The sequence below is a fragment of the Hirundo rustica genome, chromosome 10 (genome assembly GCF_015227805.2).
Source record: "Hirundo rustica isolate bHirRus1 chromosome 10, bHirRus1.pri.v3, whole genome shotgun sequence".
NCBI classification, from domain to species: Eukaryota; Metazoa; Chordata; class Aves; order Passeriformes; family Hirundinidae; genus Hirundo; species Hirundo rustica.
Genome location: NC_053459.1, coordinates 13,392,470 through 13,408,785, shown reverse-complemented (window position 1 = coordinate 13,408,785; position 16,316 = coordinate 13,392,470). Strand labels below are relative to the sequence as shown.

The following is a 16,316-nucleotide window of genomic DNA, read 5'->3' as shown; positions in this document are numbered from 1 at the left end:
TTTATTTATTCAAGTCTTCTTTTATTCTTAATCTCTTTCTAACCATGGTTGGAACTGTACAGTGAAAATGAAAACTTTACCCAGGGACAGACTATAAGTCAGACTCTGCTTTCCTGGGATTTGTCACTTTTGTTGTTGGAAGTGAGCATAACTTGGGAGTTTGGTGGCTGGTGTGTGGAGAGGGCTAAAGTCTGGAGAGGGAAGGGAGTTTGAAATATCTTCTTTTTAAAATACACATAAGAGATTTGAAAGACTAAAGTGAACCTCTTAGAATGAGTTTTAGGAAACTTTTCTGTGCTCTTCCTGTGATTAGGTGATCTCTGTTCTAAAAAAATGGTGCTATAAAATGTCCAGAAAATCCTTGTTTGTCCTGCATATTGTTGCAGACACTTCGTTCGTTCTTATTTTTTGTTTAACTTTGTTTGGCCTGAGAGTTGAAGCAAGGATGTTGTGGGCCTAAAAAATTATTTTACTGTAGTGATTGGGTTCATTTTCAAGTTTCTCATGCAAGCTAGCACAGGTTTGTTAAAGTAAATGGATTTTTTGGTAGCTTACACCAGTGGCCATAGAGTTTGGTGACATTTCAAAACTTACTGAGAGTATAATTTGGCCTAAAGATATCCTGTTAACTATGTTGCATGAGAAAAGAAACGTATTAATTTTGACACAACTGTATTATGCAACAGAATCCTTTGGGGCAGTGTCTGTGTCAGAAGTATGTGTTAAATGTTTAGCACTTGGTTGCTTTGGATTTAAAATTAATGTTATAAATTGTAAAGCAATTAAACATATAGTTTAACTCCTTTAAAAGGAGTTAAACTACTTGGCCACTGCCTAATTGAGCTGGGACGTTTTCAGCTGAGACTGTTTGCAAGTTCAGAGCCACTTTGCCACACCCTTTTCTTTCCTTTGATGTGTCCCTCCGCTGGCTCTAGTACATTAGGGTGCCCTTGGAGCCTGGATTCGGGTGTGGGATTGCAGTCTCTTACTTGTAAGCAGAGTAATGACCTGCTCCTAGACGCTGGAGGTGTGTTGGCCTTACTCTTTACCTGCTTTTGTCCCTGTTGTGCCAGCACTGCTGTGTGCCTCAGCTTGTCATGAGCCACTGCAGGGAACTGCAGGAAATTGTTACTGCTGCAAGAGGGGGGAAAACATTCTGCTGGATAAGTTTGCTGAGCTTGCTCAGCGTCTGAAGTCAGCTGTGTGCTCCCAGCAAGGGGAAGGGAGATGAAGCTGTACAGCTTGACCAGGAGCAAGTGAATGGGTTCTGCTTCTGCAGGCCCTGGCTGCCCTCAGAGAGGGCTGGGCTGTACTGTGAAATCGTGTCTTTAGACTCCTGTGGAAGGGAACTTGCCCAGGACTTTGGATGCAGCAGCACAGTGAACTTGGCACGAGTGGAACAGCTGAGAGTTCTTGTTCAGGGGCTGGCAGCTCTTGGGAGAGGAAGGGAAGGGGCAGTGGTGAGTGGTGGCTGTGTGACCAGCCAGCTCACTCCAGCGCTGCCTCAGACACGAGGCGCTGCATTCAGGGCTGGTGCTCTGTAGTAAAGCAGTAGAAACACTTCCATGGAGAATCAGCTCTTACAAGATACAGTATTTTGATTTAATTAAAGCGCTTTGCTCAAAAGTAGTTTCTCTGAAGGGCTGATTCAGGTTAGGTCTTAGTGTGGATGTTAGGTTTTCATGCACTTCACAGGATAAGCAAGGTTGGAAAAGACCTTTGAGATCCTCAAGTCTGGCCTATGACCTAACGCTACCTTGTCAACCACACCATGGCACTAAGTCTTTTCTTAAAGGACTTCATGGCAAATAGTAATGTCAGTCTCAAATACTACATCAAAATTGAATTAGCAGTTCACTTTTAATTTTTTTATTGAGAAGATTGTTGGCCCTGTCACTGCCATTTTAGGGGAGTATTCTTTATCACAACATAATTTCATTTTTAATCAAAATAATGAAATACTGGTCTATTAAAACTTGTTATGCACTATTAGATTATAAGCACTGATGCACTTCATAATGTAAACATGTATCTATTAGTGAAATCCAGAGCCTGTTTGCATTCAGTCATGTTCAGGTATCTGCTTCTAATAAAGTACTTGTTTCTAAGAAATTTATCTGGTTTCAGGAAAAAAACCAAAGTAATTGTCTGCTTCATCTAAAGATATTAACTGTTCTGTAAGGGAAATTAATTTTGATTGACCTCTGACTATTTGACTAATTAGTGTGTTCAGGGATTAATTTTGTGTGTGGGTGGTGTTGTGTGTGCCCTGGCCCTTACAGTAAAACTGGAATGATCCACTTCTATCCCCTGCAGGATCTTGTCTGAGATAATCTGGAAACTAAATCCACTTTCAAATAATTTTCCTGTATTTCCTAATGAAATCAAAGCTTAAGATCTGCTAGGGATATTTTGGATCACAAGTACAGCCAAATGCAGCTTTCATCAGTGGAAGAGGCTGCTTTAAGCTCATAGAATTCCTACATTCCCTGATGCTGCAAGACGTTTTCTCTGCCTCTTGGAGCTCCAGTGTTTATTTTCTCTAGTTGCCAATGTGGTTTAATTTGTACTCTGGTAATGTACCCTTGTATTTTTGGCCAACACTTTGTTTAAATTACAGTTCTTCTCTGTTTCCAGTGTTTAATATGGCTGCTCTAGAGAGCTAATGTCAACTCCTTTCAGGGTTTTATTCTGGTAAGTGAAAAACAAGTCAATCTCAGAAAAAAGGTGAATGGCAGCAGTCTGAGGCTGAGCAATCCAGCATCTCACTGCTGCAGGGAAAGGAAAGAAAAGGAACTTTTATCTTCTGGTAGTAGTGAGCTATTAAGTTTGTTATCTCATGAAACCTCTCTGCTAAAAATTTGAAAAATCAGGGTATTTTGAATAACCACTGCAATTTTTCATAACTGTCACTTTACCATCTCTCCTTTGGTACATCCAGCTGAGGAGAAGGTCTGGAAGTGTTTGGAGTTGGGTTCTTGTAGCAGCAGAAGTCGTAATACTCTTGCTTTCTCCTTAGGAGTTATTTCTTATGCTGGAAGAAGTAGGTCTTGTGCTTCTCTGCTAATGTGTATTTTTAGAGAAAATACACTTGAATTGCTTCTACTTTACAGTTGAGTTAAGAATGTGTTAAGCATTGCAGGAGCTGATAACTGATAGATCATTTCAAGCAGTTTTTTGAAGTTTATCCTGTAGATCTTAACTTTGTAATGCTGTAGGTGTTTTTGATGAAAGGGATGGATTTTTGTGGTCACCTGAAATAGAAATTGCATGTAACTCTTGAGAGGGTTAGAAGTTATACACTGTTTGTCAGATACTGCCTTGGTGCAGTGTTCCTATGCTTACAGACAAGTGAGTTACTTGCAGTTATTTACTGGGTTATGATATATAAAAGAATTACCAGGAAAATGTCTATTTTTGACTTAAGCTGTAGTATGTAGATCTTGGAATTCTGTTTTAAAGAAACCCTAAGGAAATATTTTCTACCCTAAATGTGCTTCAGTAACAGGAATAACTTTTCCCAAGATTAAAATGAGTATGTTTAGAAGGTTTTTCTGTACCCTTAAATAATGTGACATGCCTTCCCTATCAACTATTAATAAATATTTACATACTTGTGAGTATAGTAGTAGTGTGTGAAAGTGAATGTACTTCAAAAATATTGGGATGTTTCTTATGGACACAGTAAACCCTGCTGGGGTTTAGGTAGCTTTATAGAGATCCCAGGTGGGACTAAAAGGGCTGGAACATTTTTGGATAGGACGAGCCTTTAAACTAAAAATGCTAATTAAAATTTTTATTTATAGATTTTATTGCCTTGAAGTCAGCAAGGTCAGAAGAACAACTACTTCTGTGTCACCTAGGTTTTCTGGATAATCTTTTCTCATTTCTGTGGTGGCCTGATCTTTTTCTATAATTTGTTTTTCAGAAATACCGCTATCAGGACGAAGACACACCCCCGCAGGAGCACAGCTCTCCACACATTGCCAATGAGGTGACGGGTCCAGAGCTGGTTCATGTATCAGAGAAGAATCTGTCACAGATTGAGAATGTCCACGGATTTGTTTCCCATTCTCATATTTCACCAGTAAAGGTAGGCATTGTTAAAGTTAAAGAGTGAATTGTTTTGGTATGCTGCTCAGGAATTTAATTTTGGGGGGCAAAAAAAATGCATGTGAAACACCTCTTTCTGTTTTTTCTGGAACTGCTCATTTGTGAAATTTACTTTGTAGACGTTAAAGCACTGTCTCAGTTCCACGCATTCTAGACATGCATGGTAGTAAAATATCCAGAAAACAACTATAGGTAACTTAAGATTTTGGATGTAGTTTTGAGGGACACTGTAGTTTGTGCTGTTGGTTTCATTTTGGATTTTTGGTCAGAAACACGAAGAGTCAATTCCAAGTTTGTTTCTAGTAAATATTTTAATTGAGGATCTGTGTGCAATATGTAATAAGTCAAGTGCAATGTATGTCTTTGGAGTTTTTCAGCATGCAGCACCATTATTTTCAAGATTTCTTCAGTAACTTGAAGACAGGTTTAAAGATTTAGACCACAACCTGAGTATGAGGTTTGAGAGGGGTTAACAACAGGCAGTTTTATTTACTGTGTTAGTATATAGATGTAGCTTAATCATGTTCTGGATAGCACAGTGTTGTTGTATGTCAGACTAAATGCTGTTTTGTATAAGATCTCTGAATCTTTATGGCTGGTTTTGAGGGAAAAGTAGAGAAATTATTTGATACTGGGGAATGTTTGGGCTTTGTGGTGATGGGATGGATTTACATTGTGGTAGGCTTTGTAACTGCAGAGAACAAATGCTGTCACACTGAAAGCAGCTCTGGGGAGAAGGACTTGGGGGTGCTGCTGGATGAGAGGCTGAACATGACCCAACAATGGGCACTCAGAGCTTAGAAAGCCAAACTTGTTCTGGGCTGCATCCAAAGCAGAGTGGGCAGCAGTGGTGGAGGGGATCCTGCCCCTCTGTGCTGCTCTGCTGAGACCCCACCTGCAGTGCTGCATCCAGCTCTGGGGTCCCAATAAAAGAAGGACATGGACCTGTTGGAGCAGGCCCAGAAGAGGGCACAAAGATCATCAGGGGGCTGGAGCACCTCTCCTGTAAAGACAGGCTGAGAGAGTTGGGGATGTTCATCCTGGAGAACAGAAGGTTCCACGGAGACCTTAGAGCCCCTTCCAGTACATAAGTGGCTGCAAGAAGGCTGGACAGGGAATTTTTGCAAGGTCGTGTTGTGGTAGGACAAGATGGGGAATGGCTTCAAGCTGAGAGAGGGTAGATTTAGATTAGATATTAGTAAGAAATTCTTTCCTCTTGTGATGAGGCCCTGGCACAGGCTGCCCAGGGAAGGAGTGGCTGCCCCATCCCTGGAAGTGTTCAAGGCCAGGTTGGTTGGGGCTCTGAGCAAGCTGGTCTACTGCAGAGTCTTTGAGCCCATGGCAGGGAGTCTGATCTGGGTGATCTTTAGGGCCCCTTCCAACCCAAACTATTCTATGATATTTTAAGAAAAAAAAGGTTTTGAACCTAGTTATAGTTCCATTTTTTCAATTATGATGAAAAATTTTATTGAATGTATCAGGTCTTTATCATTGGCTTGTGAGAAGAACCAACTGTAGTGTGTGAGTGCATTTAGTAATTGTTTTCCAGCTTTTCTAAAAATTTTGAAGTGTATATCATGATACTGAACCAGTGACTTTTACTTATAGCTCCATAGTGAACTCTCAGTATTTTTCCATAGTCTTCAGCTGGACAAGCTGAATTCTTTAAGCCCTAATGAATAACATTTTAGAAGTGGGCTATGAAGAGCCCTCTGAAATACTCATGTGACAAAGCTTTCATTTTTGGGAATGGCTAGGATTTCAAACTGTTCTTGCTTATGAAGTTGGACACTCAGTAACACACTTTCACATGTCTCATTCCCTGAATTTATTGATGTTTAGAAAATAATGAAGCACCTTTTATGTGCAACTATTAGAAATAAATTTAAAAAAAAAAAATCCTCTTCCATTGGGGACTTAAGGTCAACTCTGTTTATTCACAAGCTTTTCCTAATTCCTAGAGCAGTTAGTCTTGCCTTTCAGAAAGCATAAAGGGATCAAAAAGGCAAAGAGGGGAACTGTAAAACTGTCTGGAAGAAAGAAATCTATTTTTGAAATAGAATTAAGCAGAATTAAGAATTAAGTATGGTTACAAAATATGGTGAGGCCTTTTTAAAATACTATGTGTCTTAAATCTCTGAAGAGGATTGCTATTATGTCTCACATTGGTAAATGCTGGGGAATCATCAGTTATAGGGAAGAATGTTCATCACAGGAGTATTATCACTCAGTTTGTATTACCATTTTTAGCATATATCTGATTATTTTCAGGTAACTCCTCTCTGTTAATTTCAAAGCAATGTATGGTAAATTGAAGTTGTTCAAAGCTTTGTTTATCTGAAATCTGGGGTGGTGTTCCAGGTTTCAGTTGCTTACCAGCATTTAGTGTAATTTTGAATTCTGATGCTAGTTGACTGCTGACTTCTCTCCTGAGGAAAAACCCAGGGTTGCTGATGTATTATTAGCATAGCTGGTCTGCTCTGCTTTTGGTCTGATGATCTGCAAGGTTCATAGTTTTGGCATAGTTCTTGCTGAAGATCAATTTAGCAAGAACAGCTCTGATTTAAGAGTACTTTGTGTGATTTATTTGGTAGGTTGGCTTGGTGCACTGTGCAAGGACCAGATCTTCACTGATATACAAGATCTTAATCAGGTTTCTTCATAATAGAGAATGTTGTGTTTATGACACGAATAAAATAATAGGTTTGGGTTTTGTTTTAAAGATAAATGTTAAATGCACTTTAAATTTCAAATAGAGTTAGTAGTTTGAAGAAGTCAGTTGTTTTATGATTTTATGTTGCTTTTTAAACAATGCTGCAGAGGCCAGTAGAATTGGATTTTGAGGAATACCTTCTGTTATAGCAAGCTCTCAGCAGTATGGAGCAATAATATAGAAGAACAGAAGGGAAGGGAGTTGCCTGGTTTTGACTAGTTTGCATTTTTTTTTCTTGAGAGAAGCTTTCAAATACTCTAGGACTTAAAACAGCTTTTATAACTTGCTTGGACAGGTGGATGCTATTTCAAAGAGTAGTTTCCGATGTCCAAAAATACAAATGTATATCTCAAATTTTTAGATGATGAGTACATGATTGCTGTTTATCAAATGTTAAGTACTATAGTAAATGAAGGTGTTTTATCTTCTTGATAGGGGAATGGGCTACCTCAGATTCAGACTGGGTTAAAATATTGCATGTTCGCAATATGCATAAAATAAGAGAGAACTAGCTATACAGATTTAAAGTTTAAGTACGTCTTACAGGTTTTGTCTTGTTTAGAGTGGAACTTTCTCAGTTTAAGAAGAAATGTTTATTTCCTGTGTCTTAAGTAACAAAGAAGTAAACTTGACCCAGGAGATTTTGTCCTCTCTTCTCTAATACTGTGGGAAATGGAATGCCAATGCTGTAAAACAGTTTTTTTAATAAGTATTTAATAGTAGAGAATCATGAAGAAATGGTGAAAATGGTCAAACTTCAAATCCTTCACAAATATTCTGTCCCAAAGGTTTTGAAGAATATTTTCAGGTGGCTAGGCAGGTAGTCCCAGAATTTCTTCGGTGTGGGGTTTCCAAATTCCCCCTGGAAATGCGTGGTTCCAAGGTGAGGTCGCGAGTTGTGACATGCTCTGCTGCAGCGTGGCCGCGAGATGGCGATGCTACAACAGGGTTTGCTTCAATGTGACCCGCATTTAGCGCTGCGGGGCGCTGAGATCCCGGCCCCTCGCAGTGACGTGTCTGGAGTTAAAATATGCTGTTATTAAACAGCTCCAATCGAGTGAAATCTGTCACAGATATGATATGGTACCAAGCAAGCTTTAAACTGTGGACTGAAGTTTTCTATCAAGGAAAAAAACTTTGAATAACAGATTATTACAAGGCTATAAAATAGTAGCTCATGGTGCAATAAGACAAAAAAAAAAAAAAAAAAAAAAATCACACCAATCTTTATTTAGAGCAATCTGGGCATGACAGATTATTTATCATATAGATATGATATAGCATGGCAATAAAGTATTTAAGTCTAGAACCTGATTGGGGCTTCCAGGTATTTCTGTAATATGTTTGTGAATTATGTGTTGGTATTTGGGGCTAATATTTCACCGTTAAAGCAGAAACTCTAAAGGAAACGTGTAATAATTTGTAAGCTACTAGATGTATCTTGTATTGGAAAAATATACCATGACCAGCATGGTAAATCTTTATCTTCCTCTGAAATAAATTCTTAATATTGCAATATTCAATGCATTTCCATTATGTCCATAATTCCGGTTTGAAATTTGCACAGATTCTTAAAAACTTATCAAAGTAGTTGGTGAATTTATGAGTGATACTATCATGTACCTGTATGTACCTGTGCTAACAGGAAGCTAGACCTACTGGTTGAGAAAAGTCTCTGCTGTTCTTTCTTTAATCAAATCTTTTTCAGTTATGTATCTCTGGAGATTTTCACCATAGCACCAATGTTCAAAGGTGTGAGGAAAAAGCCTGTACCTGGTTTGTGCCTTTCATGTGTCACAGATATGGACAGCTGAACAGAAATTGTACTGGCTTTATTAGTCTAGTAAGGGGCCTAAAATTGCTTATTCATGGTATACATGAAAGTTTTAATTACTGACTGAATTGTGTATCTATAAGGAGCTAAAGACATCCTGCTGATTGAATAGTTGGTATTTCTGGAAGAGCTTTGTGCAGATATCACTGGAGTAACAGAACAGAGCACTCTGGGAATGATGAGAAGTATGTTTGGGCTGGTGGGGGAGGTCTTTAACTTGTAGTTCTACAGTCATGGACTCTTGTCTGTATTTCATGCAGCACAGTTGGCTGCTTTCCTGTCCTCACATGTTCCCAGGAATGGACATCCCTGGACAGGCAGTGCTGGGATTGGCCTTCGCACTGCTGGCTGCCTGCTCCATCCCCTGCACAGACCTGTCATGCTGGCTGGGGCTGTTGTATTCTGCTACAACTCTTGTGCTTCAAGTGATGCAGTAAAAATCCCCACTTCCCTTTACAAAGGAAACATGTGGAATAATGTTGTTTGTCCATTTGAAGCAATTGGAGGACTTTTTTGTGGTTACATAAACTTATGTCGATGAATAAAACTATGACTTCATAATATTACGACAAATGCAAATTAGTTACTGTTTTCTTCTCTGAACATTGAAATGCTTCAAACTGAGGTGAAATACTGTTCCCCATTGAATAAAAGACTGAAGTTTACCCCCAAATTCTAACCAAAAGAATCCTTTAGCCCAGGTGAAGCACCCAGGGAATACCTTTGAAGCAGTAACTGTGCCCAGTGCCAGTGCCCCCTGTGCTTTTATCTCTGCTTACCTCTTGCAGTGTCAGATCTGGGAGAAAATATTCAGGCTCAGTTTGCATTAGAGTGCAAGTAGTCTTTTATTAGAATAAAAGCAGTAAGACAGAGTTTACCTTTGTTGGCTCTGTGAACCTCTGTTGGAGCGTGTGATGGTGTATTGAGCAGGGAAGCATCACTCTACACCTTCACTGTTCACTGGCAAGAGTGGCAGTAGGTTAGTTGGGCATTTTATTTGACCTAGTGCTGTGAGTGCCTGTAGGGTGAGAAGTGTGTCCTTCACCCTTTCCTCTCTTGCTTAGAAGCAGCAGCTTGTTGGTTTGTGCCCCATATCCTGTACTTTGTGGACATGTAGTTTGAAAAAAATGTCAAATAGTGTGTCAGTGGTACCAAACCTTTGCCGAGACAGGCTCTGTAATTCCAGCACAGCAGTTCTGCTGACTGCATGCGCTATCTGTGAAATAAATATCCTGTTCCCACTCAGTGTATGCCTGCTTTTTTTCACATGTTTAGTCATCTTTGGAAAAATATTTCCAGGACTTAATGGTATTTAAGCTTAATGTTTTAAATTAACCCTGATTTGAAACTGCTTATTTGTTAGTGCTGCACTGCTGTATAATAACCCACTTATCCTGACTGTGGTATCACAGGAATGAGATATGGCAAGGTGGTACTTGTTCTTAAAATAGCTTCCAGAAGGGAGAGGAGAAATTGGAACTTGCTCTCATTTCTGTACTGGCAAAACACAGTGAAACTGTTCTAAAGAGCAGAATCAATGAGCATGTGGAGAAATGAGAGATGAGAAAGCAATGAATGCATTGCAAAGAGAATTTCTGCTGCACAAATCCCTTAAAGCATGTGCTTAAAGATCATCTTGTTGATGTAGGTTTCTAGGTTTTCTTAGATGCACACAATAGATGCACTCAAAAAAGATTATGGAGAAGCTTAAGCTGTCATGAGATAAGAAGAAAAAGAATTTGGGATTTAGTTGTTAAAAAAACCAAAGCAAACAAAAATACCCCACCAAAACCAACAACAAAAGGAAAGTAAAGGGTAAGGAAGAAGATTGGTAATCATGGATGGAGGTTACCAGAAGGCTCTCAGAAGAACCTGTGTTCTCATTGCATCATCTTAGAGGAATAAGAGCTCAAGGTTATAACAGATTAATAGAATAATCATCTCAGTACTCAGTTTACAGTCAAAAAGGCAAATGGAATACAAGGAATAAATCAGCGAAGCAAAAGGGAATTAAACTACATTATCTTATCATTTCAGAAATCTGCTCCCTTCATTATCTTGATTAAGAAGGCAAATTTAGATACTCAAAGAAGAACAACAAGAATGGTCAGAGACAGAGGGCAGATACTGTGGAATGAAGAATGAACAAGTTTGACCCCTCTCTTTGGTAAAGAGTTTACTCAGGAGGTACCAAGGAAACCAGTCAGTAAAGCTGAATTTCTAAAATGATGAAATTGACTAGGGAATGGTTATTTCAGAAATTAAAATTTATATTCAGAACTACAGATTAGCAGGTCATAGTTGTTTTATAGCCTGTAAACACAGTGATCTACAGTCAGCCTCTGACTTTGAAATAATCTTTCAACTGCTGGTAATCTTTTGGTTTCTGGCTATACCAACCAAGGTATTACAGTATACATTGCTTGTTTCTTCAACTGCATCAAGCACCTTTATTTAACTCCTTCCCATTAAACTGTATGGAAATAGCTGTTATATAAATGTGCATATTTACACATCCTTCCTTTAATGCTAACAATTTGCTTTCCGTGTGAACCCAAATCTTGTGCTGATAATATTAATAGGTTCCCTTCTTTTCATCTCCTGGTGTGTCTTTTCTCTAATCCCCTCTGTTTTCTCAAGTGCTTCCCCAGAAGTCTTTTAGAGCTTGTGGAGCTGCTGTTAAAACAGCCTTCTCTGCTAATTGGGGGAGTTTTTCTGCTCTTAGGAAGTCTAATGGTCTTGATGTTTTGAACCGGGCATGTTCAAGGTTAGCCAGCAGTCAAAGTAATTTTAACTTCCTCTTTGTCCCGGTAGATTTTCTTGTCCTACTCCAGTCTGTGTAGGCAGGTGAGGTTAACCTGAAGATGAAGATACTGTTTCCATTTAGAAATCAAAAATCAGTTGAGTTGTAATTTGCAGTTTGGGTTATGGTTGCGAGAAGGTTGCAATATGTTACTTTTTCTGAATTGAGAATTTTGTAAAGCTTTGCCATCTTCAGCAGAAAGGCAATGCTTCTGGTGTTAGGAACATACATAGAATACTGGAAGTCATAAAGAAAAGCTTGAAGAAACTCTCAGGCATACTTATTTTTAGACTAGTATCGTACTTTGGTGGTCACACTTGAGAGGAGCTGTTATGCAGTTTTTAATTAAAACGCATTGCCCAAGTTCTTGATAGGTTACTGAGTTTAAATTGTAATTGAAGAATGTGAAAATGCATGCAAAGGAATCAGCTTGTGTTTTATAATAAGAAGCAGTTGACCAAATCTGCCCAGTTCTCTATAGGGATCTGCTCAATAAATTCTTGTCAACAGAGACAAGAAAGAAAAACTGTAACAGATGGACTGTGGATTAATCCAAACATTAGAACAACCTAAGATACAGTAATCAACATCAAGTCGTCCTAGAAAGGGGTTGCACTGTTTTCACCCAAGATTTTCCCTGAGCTCTCAGTGCAGTTGGGTTCATTTTGATGACTGAAGCAAGCCTAAGGAGACTTGCAGTAAACACGAGATGTTTTTATCAGTCTGGCGAGCCAAAAAGATGGGCAGGAGCTTCATGAGCAGGGTGCGGAGGACCAAGCAGTTTAATCTGCCCAGATTGGTAGGTTGTCTGAGGTGTATTGTGAGTAATAAGGTAATGATCTTTTATATTAAATATTTATGCTGAAGTAGATCATTATAGAATAATTGGGCTGGGATATGTTTACTTCTAAGTTGGCTTCAGCAGTAAGATGTGTACTTTTTATTAATTATGTAAATGATACTTAGTGAAGAACTATCCTTCAGTCCTATCTGAACTAAAAGTTAAGATAGACTTTCTAGCATCTCTTAGCAAAAAAAGTTAACGATTTTTTTCTCCACAACATTTGAGTCCTGAGCTCCTGGGCTTTGGCTTAGAATATAGCATGTACTTGGTTATGAGACTTAGACTTACGCCAGTAAAAGTTTGTTAAATACAGAATTTTGAAAAGTGTAAGAAAGAAACATGAGTTTGTATCTACATTTTCAGTATTGCTTTTGTTCCCATGCCTGAAGAGTTTAAGTTGCGTAGTCTTATGTTTGAATATCCAAGTTCTGAACACTTCTTTTGCCTCTGTTTTTGGTCAAAACCTAACTGATATTGAAAATAACATAGGCCCCTGCCACATTTTAGGTGATTCTTGAATTTTCTCTGTTAAGACAATCAGGGTCTTTAGGGTCTGTGGTTCTTTAGCCAGTACTCTGTTTTGCCAAATGGTAGTCAAATTAATATAAGACATTTTTTAAATGCTTCAGGGGGACTGTTGGTTCTTATTTAGAAAGAGTAATGAGATATAATTGCTGTTTCTGTTCACAAACAATTTTTGTTGCTGTGTCTGTTTAATTTTAGGTGTGCATTCTGCTTGTAAAGTTATACCTAGGAAACCTTTATCTGAGAGATTAAAATACAGCATTATGTCATATTTTGACTTGTCTCAGCTGATAATACCAATTTTCTTGGATATAAAGTGAAAGGAATTCTAGTCTAAGTATTTGATGTTTATTTTTACAATTAGTGACTACTGTGATCACTGTATCTTGCTAATTGGCCACAGAACAAGTAATGTTACTCTGCAGCCTCTATAGATGCAGACAAATCTTCCAGAAAATTTCTTACCCTGTAGAGGTATGTGTAGTGATATAGAAATCTTAATTATGTGCTGTTTTGTTTTGGGGTGGGAATCTTTTCAAATCTGCAAATTCTCAATTCTTGCTAACAGTAAATAGTGGGTTTTGTTTTGTTTTAGTGTGTAGTGTTTTTTGTTTGCTTTCTTTTTAATTTTAGCCCCATCAGTTCAATATCAGAATTTGAAAAAGGGGTGATGGAAGCTCTCTACTCCTTTTAGGACTTCCTGCAGTTTCCTGATGAGCCTCCCTGTTCTACCTCCTGACTCTGGAGGCAATCATTCACAGATGCAGTTCCAGCTGCGACATCTGTGTTGATGATTTTCCTTTCTCTGGATATTGCCTTTTCTGTGCAAATAGAACTTTTTCCAGTTTCTACTTGTAGGTGTTTTACCCTCTGTTGAAATGCTCTTTGACTCAAACGAGCCCTTGTTTTTACAACCTCCCACTGTTTTTTCAACTCTACAAGTGACCATTCTTCTAATCTGGACTCCTTTGTGCTATCCTGATTTTGTGCCAGAGCTATGCTTTGCCTTTATCTTCAAGTTGCTTTGTAGCATGTAAAAATCAGGGTTTGTCTCATCACCACAGTACCAGCTCCTTCTACAAATAACTGCAGCGGTATCTGCTTAGGCGTCAGCAAATCTTGCTCGATATCATTGCACCCATATGGAGTGTAGGTGACACAGATTGCTGCCTTGCATCACCAGCAGGATTGCATAACCTCTTCCTTAAGTACTTTTCTGGATTTCTCTCTCAATTGAAATTAAATCATCAGTGCTTCACTTTCAGGAAGCTTTTTGTCCATGCGATGCTTTCCTGAAGTGCTGATTTCTAAAATCACTTTGTAATTGATGCCGTAGTGGATTGTTGGATGTATGGGAATCATCCTTGAAAGAAACTGCCCTAAAACACAGCAAACATTTCTTATCTTCAGATTGATATAATAGTAATAAAATTTCCTAAATAAAATAAAATACCCTATTTCTTGTCCATGTATTGTGGTGTTTTCTTTCAGAATTTTGCACAATATTCTTCCATGTGACTTTGTTTGGGGCCTATGGGGAGAAACAGAGAGAAAAATTAATTCTTGAAGAAGTTCTTTTGAATGGTAGACAAATTCTCGTGCTCTAAGATATTTAATAAACAGTATAGCAGTGTTGACATTCAAGGCCCATATGTAGAAAAAGATTAAAAATATTTTTACCGTAACTCTTTATAAAAAGACTTAGAACTCAAAGCATGTTATTTGTACCTTGTTCCAAACACCTTCAGTCATAGACGGGGATTAATCAATTTCTCTGGTAATAAATTCATAGCATTTTTCAGGCTAGGTTAGGTTTTTGTGTGTCTGCAAAAGAATAGGGCTCAGGAAGTGCTGCAGTCTTCCTATGAAAAAATCGCCATTATGAAAAGCTTGTCCATTTGGAAGGGTCGTTGTATGTACTGTGTCTGAGGCATTTCTCAACCTCCATTATCTATCTTATGCTCATAGCTTTAAGGACACTGCACAAGTCAGACCCAGTTTCATATGACTTACAGTGATAAGCCATTGTGTTGTATAAATATTAATAAAGTCTGTCTGAAAGGTGTGCTCAGAATATTGGCATGTGGCGTGTTATTGAGCTGTACTGGTGGCCAGAAGTAAATGGTGCATTGATCTCGCTACAACAGATTTCAATTAATGTACTTCTTATTTCTGCTTGTAATAGAAGCTGGCAGGGAAAAAACTGTTGCTCAGAATAGGATAGCTGTCAGTAAGAATTTGTTAAACAGCAGATTATGTTGCACCTGAAAAAGTACGTGAGGGAATTCAGTAACTCCGCTAAAATGCACATCATGAATCAGTGGATTTTTAGAATTATGGGGCTATAAGTTGTGGCTGTGTTGTAAGGATTTTTTTATACTTTTGTTTATCACATGGAGAGTTCTCTGCTTTTTTAGAATGTTTGCCCTGGTGCTGTGATCATGACTGTGGAAATATACCACAAATGGTTTTGGTAACTCTTGGCTTTCCAGAGATGAGCTGGTATTGAAAATTTGACATTTAACTGATTTCCAAAATAATCCCTCTGATGTGAGCTGGAGGGTTTTTTTAAAAATAGTTGGCTATAAAAATTTGAATAGTGAGTTCTCTAAGGTAACTTGAATTCCGTATAATCTTGCAGATTCTTTTTTGCTATGAAGAGAGCAGAGAAAACCTGTAACAGTAATACTTGTCATGTGCACAAGAGATCAAAATAATCTTACTGAAAAGTCATTAGTGAATAGTAAGAATTTCTTGGTTTTGAATTATTCTTGGACTTTTGAGAAGTATTTTTGAGTCAGAAAGATACATATATTTATTGTTTTCATAATATGCTTACAATAGTCACAGGAATTTGGGCATAGGTGTTGTAAACGTGACATGTTATTGACAGAGTAGGAACAGCAGTGTGGACTTGTCACGTTTAATTTGTCTCTGATTGTCTTGAGGGTTAAAAAAACCCCAAACCACAGTAGAACAACTTCACTAGGCATCTTCTGATGCACTACACAAAATGATTGTTTTGTGGCAATGTGATTCACTCCCACTATAGTTGTTTTATGCACAAAAGAACAGGGAAAGACGAGAAGAAGCCAGCAAACGGTTGTTTCTTAAATATTTGGTTTGACCATGGTGTTAAAGTCATTTTGCTGTGTGGAAGGTTTTCATAAAGACAGAATCAGTGAAAAATGCAGCTCTGCTCTATATTCCCTGTTTTGTTTGCTTCAGGTTCATAATTTATGCAAGCAAGGAAGCGAAAAGATGCTATTGGATATTTCTACAGGCAGTGATTGAAACTTGGTTATTTTTGATCTGTGCTTTCTCCACCCAGTAGCTGTTATCATCCACCACCATCCTCGTAGCTGTGAATTTGTAACGTTGTACTGTACCTGCTACCCAGCTTCCCTTAAATATCTGTTGGCAGCTAGGAAGAGAAGGCAATCATCCTGTGCATTCTGAAAAGGAAAAACAAGGAAAACCTTTG

The 16,316-nt window shown here is 38.3% G+C and overlaps 1 protein-coding gene across 23 annotated transcripts in view; it reads left to right on the top strand.

Annotated features, from left to right (window-relative positions):
* The window catches only part of DLG1 (discs large MAGUK scaffold protein 1), a 146,792-nt gene that overhangs the window by 48,252 nt on the left and 82,224 nt on the right, over positions 1 to 16,316 (top strand). For all 23 annotated transcript variants that reach the window (XM_040073683.1, XM_040073680.1, XM_040073688.1 and 20 more), the window contains one exon: positions 3,929 to 4,093. In XM_040073683.1, the coding sequence (XP_039929617.1) occupies positions 3,929 to 4,093 (165 nt within the window). The remainder of the gene's footprint in view (positions 1 to 3,928; positions 4,094 to 16,316) is intronic.